Source organism: Sitophilus oryzae, unplaced genomic scaffold (genome assembly GCF_002938485.1).
Source record: "Sitophilus oryzae breed Bouriz unplaced genomic scaffold, Soryzae_2.0 scaffold_1801_pilon_pilon, whole genome shotgun sequence".
NCBI lineage: Eukaryota > Metazoa > Arthropoda > Insecta > Coleoptera > Curculionidae > Sitophilus > Sitophilus oryzae.
In genome coordinates this window covers 1,567,862-1,585,098 of record NW_022146504.1, presented here as the reverse complement: position 1 = coordinate 1,585,098, position 17,237 = coordinate 1,567,862, and the positions used below count along the sequence as shown (strand labels likewise).

The window sequence follows — 17,237 nt, the reverse complement described above, 5'->3', positions numbered from 1 at the left end:
TAAAAAACACGCAGAAGACGCGGCAGGTCTGCAGTTTCTATCAAGATGTCAATTAGTAATGACGCAAGCTCGTGGATTCCCGGCCCGTTCAACAATCAATCCTGTGAGAAAGAGATAGGCGAGATCGGCGCGGTTAGCGTTGAAGAGACGAAGATAAAAGATGCTGGGATTGAATTGTGGACGGGCCGGGGCATATATCCGGCGACAAGCACAATCTACTGCTAGTGCCAGTGGTGTGTGTAAAAATAATAATTATTATTTACCATTTATTTTACGAATTTTAGTTTATATGTGTATAGTTTTTTTTATGTTGGAGTATTGTGGTTACTTGTTGTAATTATAGTATAATATAATAAAGAATTATAATTATATAATGGATTAGTAAATACGTATATATTACTATATACATATAGTAATATATACATATATACTAATATGCTAACGCAATTTTAGGACATCATTTATGAAACTTTTTGGAGTGAAACTTCTTTACGCGTGCTGGGAGTAAACATTCGAAGCCGTGACATACGAGCTAGCGAGACGGACGCAGCCCTGACACACGAGCTAGTTGTAACGAAACGTGTTAACGGTTTAGAAATACGTAGTGCCGCGACGTGTATTTGTGAGAAATATTGATATTTTAATACAAATTTTGTAAAAGTGAATCAAATTATTACGTGTAAAAAACCATTTGTTATACGTAAAAAACTATTTGTATTATTTTACGCGAATAAAACTCTTACGTAAAAAACTATTTCTTTTGGTAGAAAACTATTTGTTACGTGTAAAAATCTATATGTTACACGTAAAAAATTATTTTTTTCGTGTCAAAAACTTATTGTTTCTGGTAAAAAAACATTTTTATTTTCTGGTAAAAAAACAATTTTACACCAAAAAAAATTTTTTTAACGTGTAAAAAACTATTTGTTACACGTAAAAACTAATTTTTACTGTCAAAAACTTATTGTTTCTGCTAAAAACTTTTTACACAAAAAAAAATTACGTGTAAATAACTATTTGTTACACGTAAAAAACTAATTTTTAGGCGTCAAAAACTTATTGTTTCTGGTAAAAAAAAACTTTTTTACAGGAAAAAAAATTACTTGTAAAAAACTATTTGTTACACGTAAGAAACTATTTTTACGCGTCAAAAACTATTTGTTTCTGTTAAACAACTTTTTTACGCAAAAAAAAACACTTTTTACGCATAAAAACTCTTTTTTACGCGTAAGAAAATATTCCTTTAATTTATTACTTTTTCAACGTTTCAAACATTTCCTTCAAATTTTTGAATTTAATAGAATCTTCCTAAACAGTAGATGTTATCATAAAAACATTTTTAGATAATATCCTAAAATGAAAAAAAATGCATACTATGTATTTAATTTATTTTTATTGTATTATTAAATATTACGTCCGCCTATGACGGGGTCTCATAGAAAACACTAAAGACGCTACAGAAAACAAATTGATTTGTTTTCATTTGCGTTTTTTGCGAGACACGCCGAACGCTAGACGCTTTTGGTGGGGCCACTCCTATATAATCCTGATATTTTGTTTTAGACGCAAAAGATGCTTCACGCTTAAAACGCTTTCTGTGTGGCCGTGCACTAAAGGTCTGCATATGCTGAAGACACATTCTAAATTTGAACAATTTTGGGCAAGCTGTTTATAACTCTTCCACTTGGTGCACAAAGGTCGGAAGTCCAATTTTTTTAATAAATAGGTTTATGCATTACTAGATATATGAGAATTAAAAGCATATGCCAAAAAAAATCTAGAGTAGGTATAATTCCTTTACATAAAAAAAAATGTAAATATTTTTTTAGGCTGATGTCCACATGTATTTGGTGTACTAAAGACGTATAAGGACATCTGCCTTTAAACCACGCTCAATTTTTGGCGCGCTAAATTTGTATTTGGACATCCGCCTTTAGAGCACGGGCATCTCGACAAGCGCTGTATTTGAAGGTTAATAAAATTTGTAAAGAAGGAATAAAATTTGTAAAAGATCGCATTGAACCGTTTCCAGTGTACGAGAGCCATTATCGCGGAGATAATACTAAGAGAAGATATTTAGAATGCAGTCTTAATATTATAATTATGTATAACCTTTATAAAGAAAAAAAGTCTGGAACTGGTAACAATCCTGTTAAGGAAAGTTATTATAGGCAGATATTCAACACACAATACAATTTATCTTTTAAAATCCCGGAAACTGATACATGCGATGATTGCGATGAATTTGAAAGAAGATTAAAGGATGCTTAGAATGAATAGGAAAAAGAAATTATTATCGTAGAAAGAAATGCACATTATATGGAAGCAAAAAGGAGATACGATCTTAAAAAAGGAGATAAAGAGAGATTAAAACAAATGAATTCAGATGAAATTTTACTGACATTTGATTTACAAAAATGTCTTGTTACACCGAGCTTGACAAATAATTGTAAGTCATTTTATTTACGAAAATTATGGACTCTAAACTTTACAATTTTGAACTTGACTAAGAATAATGAAGCGACATGCGTAGTATGGGGTGAAACTATTGGTGCTAGAGGGGGTAACGAAATGGCTTCTTGCTTACTAAAATGGGTAGACCTCAACTGTATGAAACATGAAAACATTCGGATAACAATATAGTCAAACAATTGTGCTGGCCAGATACGAAATATTCATTTAGTTTTTATGTACTTTTACATACTGCACAAATTTCCTAATATTAAAGAAATAAATCACAAGTACTTCCTGAAGGGCCACACTGCCACTCGCACGTGGAGGTTGATTCAATACATTCTGTTATCAAAATAAGATGCTTAAAACTATAGATATTTGCGTTCCCCATGACTGGGTTCAGTTTATCAGCACTTGTTGAAAATACAAAGTGTATAAATGGTACTGGACGATTTTAAACAAGCCTTCTTCTTTAGGCAAAATATCAAAAGGTAATGAAGCTCCATTTGTTCAGAGGAAACGAAATTCAGATGCTGAAGAGATTTCCAAATGTGTGCATTTTAGATGTACCACTGATCATATTGTTACATTGTTTTATAAAACAAACTTTCAAAACAACGTTTCGAACGTTTTCAGAAAATTGATTTACGACGATTCCTAAGGATGGATCCCAGAGTCATGCAAACCATTCGACATGAAACTACCTCATGGAAATAAGAAATCGTCAAATAATAATCTAGATAGTGATGATGTCCGTTAAAAGTAATATTATTTGCTCATGTATGTTTTTTTCGGGATTAAATGTTTTTTGATTTTCTGTGTGGACATCGGACTTTGGGTTTTCTAAAATTCGGGGCGGATGTCCAAGAATTTATTTTTTTCTTATTACTAAAAAATGTAATGTTATTTTTATTAGCCCAGAAATGTTCACTTTCGTTGTATTAATAAACCTCTCAAAACTTTTAGTCATGGTTGTATTTTATGCACAATAAATACTCTACGATAACTTACATATTATTTTTTAAAGTGATTTTTTTCAAAACGTTAACTGTTGGACTTCCGACCTTTGTACACCAAGTGGAAGAACTAATTTAAGAAAAACTGCATCTATTTTTAAATTAAAACTGCAACAGGTAACAAAACCAGGCAAATGCCAACATACCTTAATTGTCCAGTTATAATTTTGTTAATGTCGAATTATATTTCTCCAATTTTCATATTCTTTAATTTGAACATGTTTTGAATTACAAAAATGAATTTCAGGTACACTAACCGTAGATAACACTACACCAGTAACACTTGGCTTAGCTGTTATTTGGATGTAAAATTTGTATGGAATTATTTGTTTCCAACGATGATGCCCCCGGTATACAGTTTTGAAATGTAAAAAAATTATCTTAATTATTTAAAAAAAATGTAAACTTATTATGAAAATATTCATAATTTTGTTTAAAATATCAAAAATGTATATTATGATTTAAATAATTAAATAAATACGATATATCATAATATAAGAGGTTTTCTAAAACCTATGCTGGCAATAATTTTCCTCTATTACCTATGCAATTTCTTGGTCCCCCACTGAAAGGTATATAAGAGTAAGGATGCCTGTCTCTACAATTTTCCGGCAAAAATCGAGACGGTTCAAACTTTTCTGGATTTGGCCAGTATTTGGGGTCCCTGTGGATGTCGTAAATATGAATATGAGTCGATAGACCTTTCGGTATAATTCCAGCCTTTGTTACTATATCTTCACTGGTTATTCGTCCTATAAAAGGCACGCTGGGGTAAAGTCTTAAACTTTCTTTGATACATCTAAAATAGATTTTCTTATAAAGGACATACTCGGACTGAAAAATGTTAATAATAACTTTTCTAGTGTATGAGAGAGAGGGTTGTTAACAAAAAGGGTTGTGTCACTTTTAATAAGCTTTAATTTTAACTATGCATAAACTGTGTGACATAGAAATTGCAACACCCAGTATTTGTAAATATATTTTACGAATATCTTGAGAAGTAGTGGAGATAAATATGAAATATTATTCATATTATTTATCTCCGATGATATTTTCAAACAAATTTATTGAAAATAATTCTTAATAATTTAATAGCGAGCTGCTGTGTGTTTATTCTGTGAGGGTGCATCCATACCATCCTAGAAAAAGCGGATCGTATACGGCGTAACGACCTTGAATAGATTTTCAGTAATTCAATTGGCTGAAAAATTCATCTGTCAAAAATTTCATCTGTCAAAAGTTTCAGCCAATGGAATTGCTGGAAATCGATTCAAGGTCGTTACGCCGATACGCCGTTCCGCTTTTTCTAGGATGGTGTGGATGCACCCTGACTCTTCGTGGCATCGTGAATGAGATGGCCGATATCTTCCTGTGGTAGGTTCTCTCAGGGCAACATTATCTCTTGATGTATATACTGTATATCCAATATAAGATGTGGCAACCGACTCTGCCTTCTACTTGTCACATCCCAGACATTTTCCAGGCGCGTGCGGTCCATGGAAGCGGGGGAAGCGGCGCCGGCGCTTCCCTATACGTTGAGACCAAGCTTTTTAATTAATAATTCATAGCAAGTAATATGAATCTAGGTAGTGGTTTATATGTGATCTGTTAAACATATTTTTCGACTTTTTTTATTAACTTTATCAAATCGCTTCCCCTTGTAGAAATTTCACCGCACGCCACTGACATTTTCAATAGGAGATTGGTGACATTGCGGGACACGGAAGAAGGTTTACATTAACTTTTTGGAGGAATTTTCTAGTAACTGTAACCGTATATGGTTTGGCATTGTCTTGCTGGAAAATTAGATCAGTTGCAGATGCAGTTGCTGAAGGTCGGGTAACGCGAGAGGTTCCAACACGTTATTAATGTAGGATTGAACATTCATATCATTGTCCAAAAAAAACTAGCGGTAATCTACTTCCAACTGTTATGGTTAGCCCAAACCATAACGCCCAGTAAGCGCAGTATCACGCTCCATGCAAAATTGAGGTTGTTACCTTTTTCATATCTGCTCTGACTCATCAACTCATCTACGACCATCATGAGTCCACAAACAAAAACGTGACTTCAGATTCATATGCAATTGCTGCTTTTGCTGAAGTGGTCACTAAATGCACAAGTCTTAGGAGCATCTTTTTGGGATTACTGGTTCTTCTTCTTCTTATAGCCCCACTGCCCCTACGATGTGCATGGTGACACGCCACTCTCATCTCGACACCGGTGTTGGTCTGGACACCGGTGTTCATCTCGATACCAAAAGTGGTATCGATACCACTTTTGGTATAGACACTGGTGTTTGGTAAACGGGTTAAAAAACACAAAAATAATGTTAATTAATAAGTTCAAAATAAACCTGATAATAATAATGTCGTATCGGTGCTTATTTTTATCGTTTATTAAAGCGCACCGACTTTAACTTAAAGCTTTCAAATTTAAATAAGTATATTTTTTTGCCAGACTAATCACTAAAATAAAGTGGATGCGTCAGATAAACAACTATAGATTAAAAAATTGTTTAATCAAAAACAAACAGAAAACAAAACAAAACATAAAGAAACAAAAATTGGTAGCTGTAAAACAAACTAAAAAATATTACATTAAAAAAACAAACAAACGGCACCATCGACATCGACACCGGTGTTGAGATAAAAATCGGTGTTGAGATAAAGACCGGTGTAGAGATAAATACCGGTGTTGAGATAAACACCGGTGTCGAGATAAACACCGGTGTTCATCTATAACAATTCAATGTTCATCTATTCAAATCTCAACACCGAACAGGTCTAATCGAAGCCTCTCGTAAACCTATTAACCTAAAAGCGATACCAACCAAACTTTTAGTTACGTAATCGAGGGCGCGATTTTTAAATTCATTTTTGCCAACCATTGACGTATTCGGCGCCGCGTCGGACTGACTAACTGGAACTAGAATTTATTTATTTATTTCTTGACATTGTTAATCGTTTTGACACTTCAGTTTTATATTACGAGTTTTTGGTAAAAATGAATTGTGTTGTGATTTGTGATACTACCATCTTATACTAAAATATCGTACTATACTGTATGGGTGTCAAATTTATTTCTCATGTTTGTTTTGTGGTTCTCTTGATGTATTGTATGTCTATACCTTTATATATAACTCTAATTCTTTACGCTCCTGAGGAAGGCATAAACCATGTCGAAATTTAGAACTATAGAATAAATTGAGTCTGATTTAGAACAGACCGCTTCCCGATAATATATCTGTTATATATTTATAATTAATTTACTTTTGTTTCTTAAAATATTTTGATTAAAAGAAAATATGTAAAAGTGGGGAACGCTGTGCCGGTCAAGCTTAATCACATGACTAAAAGTTTATTTGGTATGATCTATACCTTCTTCAGACTCATTTAATTGACAATAACATGGCACGTCTTCTTAGAGGAGGTACTGCAAAACAATATTCTCAATACTCCAAATGCAATTAAACTGTATGTCTCCGTACCAATAATTATCAAAAATAAAATAAAACCTGTTTGTTTCTTTTTGAAATTAAATACAGTCTGGTTATTTCGTTATTTGTAAACAGACTGAGACAGTCAGGAGCGTCTCTTTGGGATTAACGGTTCTTCTTCTTCTTAAAACCCCACTGCCCCTACGAGTACACTTTCTGCTCCTGCCTGTTAATCTCCTGATTAACGACAAAACATTATAATTAAATATAAATATAGCTAAGCATATACTGGATGTTGCAATTTCTATGTCACACTGTATATATCTAACTTATTATCCATAAACATATTGACGTTTCTGTATATAAAATTTCTGTTTTATTAAATATGTATTACTGATAAAAATGTAGGACATAGGTTTTATAAATAATTGGCATTTTTGATTGCGGCTGCCATTTTTCGTAAGACGTATTAAAACTTTAATTAATTAAAACCAAAAACCTTTGTTTTCTTAAAAATATTTCTATCTCAAAATGTAAATTTTGCAATAACTTGTCATAAGGATATCAGAATATATAAATATCAATTATCTAAATAAAGGTTGGGTATAAAGTAATCGTATGTATAGCATTAATTGATTGATTAATTGATTGATTGCGGCTGCCATTTTTGGTAATATGTACGTATTAAAACTTTAGTTAATTAAAACCACAAAAACTCTTGTTTTCTTAAAAAAATTCTATCTCAAAATGTAAATTCTGCAATAACTTGTTATAAACATATCAGAATACATAAATATCAATTTTCTAAAAAAAGGCTGGGTATAAAGTAATCGTACGTATTATAGCATTAACATTTTTTTGTTTTACTCTCATGTTCATTGTATCATCATATTAAATTTTTAAAGCAAATCATATTTTTATAATTATTTATCAAAATATAACACTCTAACTTGTCATATAGTTATTAAAAAATTAAATATTTATTTTATTTAGTACAACTTGACTAACTTGTTATAAACATTTAAAATAAAGAAAATAGAAATTCAAAATTAAGAATAGTTCATTTGATCATTTGCCTTTGTTTTATCATTCAAATAAACTTGTAACTTGTAACTTTGTGTATTATTTGTTTTTATCTCGTAAAAAGTTATATGGAACTTTACAGAATATTTTAGTCATTCAGCGCAGAGTTTTATATGGTTAATATACATTTATTTGCTATAGTAAAATATTTCCACGTCAAAAACTTTTGCAAAAAACAGTTTTAGAGCAAACTGATAAAAACTTTTTTAGTGAATAGAACATGTAATATAATATATATTTTGTTGTTTTAGACTCCTTTCGAAAAGTTTTAATAAAAGTATATAGTCACATAAAATATTCGGCTTCAAGAGGAAAGTTTTATTAATTGCGATATTTGATTTTGTCTTATTCTAATTAAAATGCACCACCTGCACGTTATTTAACTGTTTTGAAGAGTAATAACTTTTTGTCCGTACCTGTAATACAATACCCAGAGAAAAAATATACATTTCCGCCGTTTTTTACAGTTAAAAAGGGTTCCTTGATAAAAATTAATTAATACGTGTCATAACTGACAAAAAAAATTACTTTTGCACCAGAAACGCGTATCGCTAACCTTGTTACCATTATAAACAGATGACGCTAACATTATTAACGAAATGCACGTCCAGTGCGAGAGTAAAGTTTTTTGGTGTATTGTTAGTGTTTTATTTTACTGTTATAACACCAAAGGTTCCAATCCCCAACTGTAATTAACTTTTAAAAGTATGTAGTAGTGGGTATTCATAATAATTATCCAATACCTTTCCATTAAACTCATTTCTTGTAAGTCATTATACGTTGGTTCCTTTTCCAAGTTTGTGCCTAAAATATGTATGATTTCCTCATATACTTCATCCTAAAAAATAATATTCAATTTAGTGGTATGTTTAACAATAATGGAACAAAAATATGTATTAACTACAATCTTAATTAATTATAAAAATATATGATACCAACCTGTATTTTTCTATGACAAGCTAATAGCATTAGTGTAAATGTCAAATTTGCTGCTGTAGTATCGTGACCCTAAAAGCAAAATTGAGTTTTTAACGATTATTGGAACCTTTAAAAAACAATCTGAACCAATTTAAATTAGTTCCTATAGATTTGACCTCATACATTATACAGAATTATGAAATATATTATTCGACACTACAAACACGTCTGAGGTTTTATCCGCGAAATTTTTTTTGGAAAATTTGGAATTTTTTGAAATATTTTTTGGAAGTTTATTTTTTAATTTTTACTTAAAAAACATAATATTTTTATAATATTACAACATAGGTAGTAGATTAAACTTACAAGGAAGAAAATAGAAAAAAAGCTCTAGTGGTTCTCCAAATTTAAGTGAAAAATATATATTTTTAATTTTCAAAGTAAAATGTGTTGGTTATTTTGGCCTTACAAACATGGCCAAAATTATTGCATATAACGATATTTTTATTTTATTTTGGACCTAATATGATTCTTTTTATATTTTTGGATCACGACTTTTGGCTTACTACACGACTAACTAATATAAAATTAAAAATCTAAGTGCAACTAGGCTGTTATTATAATTTTACTTCATAATGAGTGAAAATCAACACAAGCAAATTTTATTTAAAACAGAAAATATTGAAAACAACTTTAATTATTTTTCATAACTAATATATAGTCTGTATTGCCTCCTCGAGCCTCAATGCAAGCTGTGAGACGACGAGGCATGCTCTCAATTAAGTTGTCCAGAAGATGTTGAGGAATGGCTTCCCATGTTTCGCGCGCAGAAATGTTCAATTCATTTAAAGTACTATATATATATATATAATATGGTGTTTTAGCATGTCCCAGGCATGCTCGACCACATTCATATCTGGAGACCACAGTTTTCTTATACCCTCTTCCTCACAAAATTCGCGAACCGCTACAGTGCGATGGGAAGGAGCATTGTCGTCCATGTAAATAAATTCATCCCCCACTGCCCCTCGAAATGGACGCACAATAAACTAAAACGTCTCTAAGATATGAGGCGCCTGTCATTGTGCCATCAATAAAAACAAGAGTTCGAGCTCCGTGCATTATACCTGCCCATACCATAATGCTTCCCCCTTGAAAGGGGACACGGGGTTGAGCTGCATTCAAGCGTGCTCGTCTTCCAGATGCTCTCCAGACCAAAGTTCGTCGCGAGTCTGACAACAGGCCTATTCTTCTTTCATTACTAAACACGACGAAATTCGAATTCGGTTCATTTGCTCTCATCTCCTCAGCCCATTGTAGTCGCGTAATTTTGTGCTGCAAATTAAGCTTCGGAACACGTAGAGGCCTCCTTAAATGTAATCCTCTAGCATGGATTCTTCTTGCTCTTCTTGGTCTTTCTTGAAACATTTACTTCTTCAAGGCGAGCTAACTCATTTTTAATAGCAGTACTCAGCGGCGTGCGATCCATGGAAGCGGGGGAAGCACCGCTTCCCTAAACTTTTTAAAGATAAAAAAATAAATAGTTAAACGTTAATAATACTGTTATTTTATAACAAAAGATTAATTTAATTTGTTAAAATTATTTATTTGAAACCTTACATAAACGTAGTAAATTTAATTAGCCTTTTAATGCATGGAGGTGCGCCTGGAAATCGCCGCCGGTCGCCTATCCCTCCTTCATGCAGGTGTTATTGACCTCGAACGCAAACGGCAAATTTAAGCCGGAAAATCGCGCACAGTTGCTAGCCACGGCAGCGATCTTTCGGCCGCCTTCCGCGACTTTTAATTTATCAGGACGGGTCCGCTTGCGATTTTATAGGTAATATTGTATTTTTTTCGGATTTAACTTAGTGTTTACTGTTTCGATTGTAATGGAGGGTCAAGAAGGGCAATCTTCAGCTTCTGCTAGTATGTGGACAATAATTTAGACTGTTTGTGTTGTAGGTATGTGTGTTGTTAAAAAGGGATTTTCTAGTCGGAACTTCCAAGAAAAAAGTGACATTATTAAGTCTGGTAGGCCAACGGTTCCTATCAATTTAGAGACCAGGGTGGAGAAGTCGGTAAAAAAATTCATTAGACATTTTCATGTTGGGTTTTACGACAACTATGAGTGGTTAACCGGCTGCAATAAATTATCCAAATTATTTTGTTGGCCCTGTTTACTTTTTAATATAAGTAGAAGACTAACTGGAACGTAGCCGGGATTACAGATTTAAATAATTTTCACAAAAGTGTAAAAAGGCATGTCAATAATTTTCGATAGAATTTTAACAGAACAATGGAATTGGCCTCGGAATTTTCAAAGGTAAGTTTTTTAAGAAAATGTAAAAGTAATGTCTCGAAATAGGGTTTTTTACCGATTCGCTTCCCCGCCTATAATTGTCACAACACGCCGCTGGCAGTACTAGAAAGCAGGGGATTGCGTCGTGCAATTAGGGATATTTGACGGTCTTGCACAGCAGTACTAATTTTCTTTCTACCTCTTCCAGGCCGATCTGTAGCCTCGTTTGTCTCCCGGAATTATTTTAATATTTGCGAAACATTGCTTTGGTTAACTCCTACAATTTCAGCTATTGCAACTTGCCGGTAGCCCTGTTGAGACAGTATTACTATTCTTACTCTATTAAACTGTGAAATAATGTTTCTAGGCATTTTAACGCCAAAACAATGGTCAAATTTCTTCTGAAACCCAAGAGACCACAAATCGAAATGTGCAAGAATTTGTAATAATATTGGGTCTGAACGATAAACATTTTTTACTATATCCATTTTAACAAAAAATTGTTTATTACAGATTATCAAAGCTATGTATAAAAAAAGATTCTTTAAATTCCTTTCCGTATATTTTTAAACAATATATGCAATAATTTTGGACATGTGTGTATTTGAAAAACGATAAAGAGAAAATATGCTTCTTTTATAGAGATCTACCAGCCCTGAAAATATTTGCACTTATTGTATATATTTAGGCTACAATATCTGACTTGGAAAAGAAAACCAACACGCAGAAATAACAAGACGTATACGATTAGTATAGATTTACAACCAAACCAAACAATACTATCCCCATAAACCTAAATCGAAAAGTATATAACACCTGTATTTTTCCTGTGCAAACATACTGACTGGAAACGACCAGTCTAACAAAATCTTTTGCAAATAAACTCTTAACAACTCAGAAAGCTATGGTACGATGTATACTAGGGGTCTCTCTACGAAACAAAATTCGTAATAAAAATGTCAGGAAGCCAACAAGAGTTACCGATATAATTCAGGAAGTGGCTAACCAGACTAGATAAAGACAGGTAGACGCATAGAATAATAGTGTGGAAGCTAAGACCTAACCAAACCAAACTAAAAAAGTGTAGAACGCCACAAAATCGTTGTGTGGACGTCATTAGAGAAGTGGCAGGTAAACGGTTGTTAAATACGGCACAAAACAGAGAGACATTGCAAAGGATAGGACAAACCTCTATCCAGATGTGTGGATAAATGCGAGTTGAAGAAGAAGAAGAATTATGTACAAATTCTCAATTAATTAATACGTGTAATTCTATAAATTTATTGGTGAGACACTGCCTCAAACTTCTTCCTCATAGAACAAGCTGCCCCTGGCAAAAATCGCGCTAAAATGGCCACATGTGCGTGGTTAGCCCATATTTTATAGATTTAGCTCCTAATAATTTCATTACATTCCTGATGCTGAAAGTTTCACTCGGACGACAAATACTTTCACCTATTGAGATCGCCTTTGTACACAAAAAAAAAGGAAAAGTTGGGTCGAAATGTGAGGTCGACAACTTTTCAGAATACTCTCATTTAGGTAACCAGAAGTAGCTCCAAGCGGGAACCAACTGAAATCGGACCAACTGAAGAATCTGGAAGACTCCATCCGTAACCTCGAATAGGTGTCCTCCAACGGTCTAAGACACTCGAAAAAGTTCCTCAGAACCGAAAAAAATCAAAGATTTTCCTTGATTTAAGTAAAAACAATCTTTGGATTGCAATACTTAATAATCTCCCCAACGAACACCTCAGTAGGCTGAAGCTGAGAAACAACGGCGAATGGTGCACGGCATTGGTCAGTTTGTATTCGTATCGTCCAGCAGTAGTGATAAAAAAATAAAATATATCATTGAAATACCATGGTCTAACGCTTCGTAGAGATATACTATTGGATAATTTGTGAATATTCTTTTGATATTCCGCTCCACCTTCGACTTTATCCAATCTGATACCCATGGACGTACCTAAAATATATTTTTATATTATTAGATATTGTAAAAAACATTTATTAATGTTTCTACAATATACAATATTCAGATTCTGTGGGGAAAATAGGGAAACACCAGAACACCTTATCACTGAGTGCGTCGAGACGACGACCTTCCTGCCATGAACTTTGGTACGGCTGATGTCGAGGATGGAGACCTGGCCTCTGTGGAGCCGTCTCAGATACTGGCTTTTGTTAAAGCCCTGAGATTGTATGATGAGTTATAACTTGTTATAACTCAAGAAGGGGGAACACACAATAGATCTGTAAGGTCGCGGTGATTAACTCCCCTCCTAAACATTCTACATTTACCTCGACATTTACCATTCTAGGTACCTACCAGTTATATTTGTTTACCTATTTCTTGCTTACCTCAAACATAAATGTGTTCACCTCGTCTCTAATTCCCTGATCATCTATAGAATTATTTTTAATTTTGTCGTTAAGGAGCAAATCCAATAAGGCCAACTTCTTTTTTTGATATTCTAGTTGATCGTAATTTTTGTCACTTGAAATATTAAACGTTTCAAAGGTTGTAGCCTTTTTCTTAATAATGTCATCAACAAATCGGTGCACGGCATTGGTCAGTTTGTATTCGTATCGTCCAGCAGTAGTGATAAAAAAATAAAATATATCATTGAAATACCATGGTCTAACGCTTCGTAGAGATATACTATTGGATAATTTGTGAATATTCTTTTGATATTCCGCTCCACCTTCAACTTTATCCAATCTGATACCCATGGACGTACCTAAAATATATTTTTATATTATTAGATATTGTAAAAAACATTTATTAATGTTTCTACAATATACAAGTAAATAACTTGATTTAGTTTGGTTGACTGTCTGAATATTTTGCCACAACTATTTGGAAATATAAAATGGAAATTACCATTTATTCCATATAGCGCTGCATCTGACGCAATAGGGGCAACATTGACTGGTGTATTCAGGTGGCAATCTTTTACTAATTTTACCATTTTTCTAGTTTCATCGTTGAATAAACTTATAAATCCTTGTAGAATGGAAAAATGAAAAGCTGGTGTAAGAATTTTTCTTCTGGCTTGCCACGAATCTCCTAATAAATTGATTAATTTATTATAGAATATTTATGTAATAGATATCTGATATCTTACACACCTGTGTTGGTTAGCAAACCCAGACCAAGCCACCTTTCAAGCCATGAGTAGATAGCAGATTTTTGGAGGTGTTTTGTAGATGAAATAATAGCCTATAGAAACAATATACATATATGAAAATTATTGCACTTAGAAAATTAAAACTAGATTATTTTGACACATTTTACAAATATTTGATTACAGAGAATAACTTGTACAATTTTTAATTTTGATAAAATTTTCTAAGAACTATATCTAAACTGACACACAGAGAAGAGCTTTTTAATGCCAATCGTCTAATAACTAACCTGCAAATAGTACAAGCATTGATTTATACACTAACCGGTACGAAAAACGGGCATTGTCTTTTGATTCATCTCAATAGCTTTATTAGCCGACCATAACTATTGGTATGGAGGTTGATATGGTTGGGAGGGAGTTTAAAAAGAGGTTGGTATGGTTGGGAGGGGGTTAAAAATTTTAAAAATCGTAACTCCAGAATTACAGTAGCTAGCGAAACGCGGTTTTCAATTTATGATTAAGAATAATATTTGCAAAAAAAATTGTAATAACATCAAAATCAGTCAAAGTCGCAGTTTTTGAGATAAAAAAAATTGAAAAATTCCTTTACTTTGAAACTAAAAGAACTGCCTACCAAATTTTTATTAACATATTTTAGTATGGGCGGTTACACGTGCGTCCCGGCGCCATTTTTTTTTTCGTATTTTTTATATTAAATACCCTTGCTTTTTGTCCTAGTCAACAAACCTATAAAATAGTGTTTATGTAATGTAATGTCACTTTCTTTGAAAAATCATATATTATTGTCTGTTAGGTAGTCACTCCAGCAGATATGGTTTTATTTTCAAAATTTGACCTCCTGCCATGATGAAGCACCAGTAGCCGATACTTCAGAACTTAAAACCATCTCCACTAGAGTAAATATTAATAAACAATAATAATATGACTTTTTAATGACAGTGATATTACAAAAACAATAAACCTATTTTAAGTGTGGTGATGAGTATCAAGTGTGGTGATGATTTTATCAATGCTAAAATTTCTGTAAATCGGCACTGTCTTATTTAAAAGCGAATATCTCCAGTAAAAATAAAGCTATTGAGATGAATCAAAAAACAAACTCTTGAAAAAGATGTATCTAGATGATAAAATTATTTTTTCTTTCTTAACAATATTCTATAAGGTGGGTCAAACTTTGATCAAAATATCAACATTTTGTTTTTCCTCGTATAATTATTTATATTATTAATAATAATTGATAGATAGCAACAATAATTTTTAATTTAAAAAGAAATGCTAAAACGTCCAGTAATTTACCTACAAATTGCTCAATCATCATCAAAATCGGTCCACTAGAACACAAGACATAAAACTTTAAAATGCATGAAAATTTAAAGGTGACCGTTTTTCGTGCCGGTGAGTGTAAAAACAAAAATGTAATAAGCAGTGAAGAAGAATATTTCGAAAGTTTTCATTTTTTCCTTTCGTTATAAGCTTAAACCTAGGTACCTAAAATTCAAAACTTTAAGTTTGTGACACATCTAGAATATACCTCTCTAGAATATACAGGGCGCGATACAGGGTGAGTCTTACATAAGTGCACATATTTTGAGGGTTGGTAGGTCTCGATAAAATAAACATATTTTCTCTTTACAGTTTTTCAAATAAATCCAAAATAACGGAGTTGTTTTACTTTAAAAATTTCCAAAAAAATGATGTTTTGCTTAAATTTTAATAACCACTGGATCTTTTCTGGATTTTCTTTCTTGTATATTTAATCCTCTACCTATGTTGCCATATTATCAAGAAATAATGTTTTTTCACTAAAAACTAACAAATATTTTCAATTTTTTTTTAATTCCAAATTTCCAACTTTTTTCGCGAGAAAAACCCTCATAATCGTGTTTCTAGGGTCGAAATATACTACCCCTAAAAATATTTGCACTTATTTAAGACTCAACCTGCATATTCTAGAGAGGTATACCGGATGCGTATTTCCATAATATACCATGTAGAAAGCATAGTCTCTAAGCCCCGCCTCCAAGCTTATTTCAGCATTGAATATGTCTCTAACGCGGTATAGAATGGGAATAGGATAATGTGCCAAATGCGGTATAGTATGGAGTAGGCTTGATCTGACTACTTGATTTAACTTCTTGCAGTTTGCGACCGTTGCGAATTGTAAACATGCATTAGGTGCATTAGGAAACAGTATGTTAGAGATTATGTTAAAAATATAAAACATGAAGTGAAATTATCCATATGTATAGTGCCTCAGCTTCACAACAACTGACTATTCACCAAAAAAATGTGCTGTAAGTAACGCTACACCTACATTTGTTGGGCCTCAATGATTTAGGGAAGATAATTTTGAAGATCAGCATTTTTTATTGAAAACGAATATGGAAAAAATATTAGGCTTAACACAAAAATAGAAAAGCTAGAAATATTAACACGATTTAATAATATGGTCACATCATAAATATTGATACAGAACGGCAGTTAAAAACAATTCTCACAAGTATTACATATTTAACTGTAAAAAAACAATTATTTTAAAGTACAACCAAGAGCTTCATTCTAAAGAACTTGGCTGTACTTAAACTGCCGTTAAACGGTAGCTTACTAAAATGCCGTTAATAGGTATGACGTCGTTGATGTGACGCACTTGACGGCTTTATGAAATATAGAAATTTTATAAGGACAAACCAACGCTATCCACCCCACCAAATAACCAACTTAACCAACGCAACTAACCTCGACACTGATAAAAATATAAAAAACAAATATAAATTAGTAAAAATCAACCAACCCCACCAAATAACCAACTAACCAATGAATTAACACCCTCCAAATAACCACGCTAACCAACCCGCCAAATAACTAAACCA

The 17,237-nt window shown here is 32.6% G+C and overlaps 2 protein-coding genes across 3 annotated transcripts in view; one reads left to right on the top strand and one right to left on the bottom strand.

Annotated features, from left to right (window-relative positions):
- The window catches only part of LOC115883009 (cardioacceleratory peptide receptor-like), a 115,745-nt gene that overhangs the window by 71,397 nt on the left and 27,111 nt on the right, over positions 1-17,237 (top strand). The window lies entirely within an intron of this gene.
- Positions 1-17,237, bottom strand: part of LOC115883007 (cytochrome P450 4C1-like) — a 29,296-nt gene that overhangs the window by 1,709 nt on the left and 10,350 nt on the right. Inside the window, exons 3-8 of the mRNA XM_030901279.1 lie at positions 14,348-14,438; positions 14,100-14,285; positions 13,577-13,956; positions 8,932-9,000; positions 8,736-8,830; positions 4,013-4,269 (exon numbers count right to left, since the gene is read on the bottom strand). Coding sequence (XP_030757139.1) covers positions 4,013-4,269; positions 8,736-8,830; positions 8,932-9,000; positions 13,577-13,956; positions 14,100-14,285; positions 14,348-14,438 — 1,078 coding nt within the window. The remainder of the gene's footprint in view (positions 1-4,012; positions 4,270-8,735; positions 8,831-8,931; positions 9,001-13,576; positions 13,957-14,099; positions 14,286-14,347; positions 14,439-17,237) is intronic.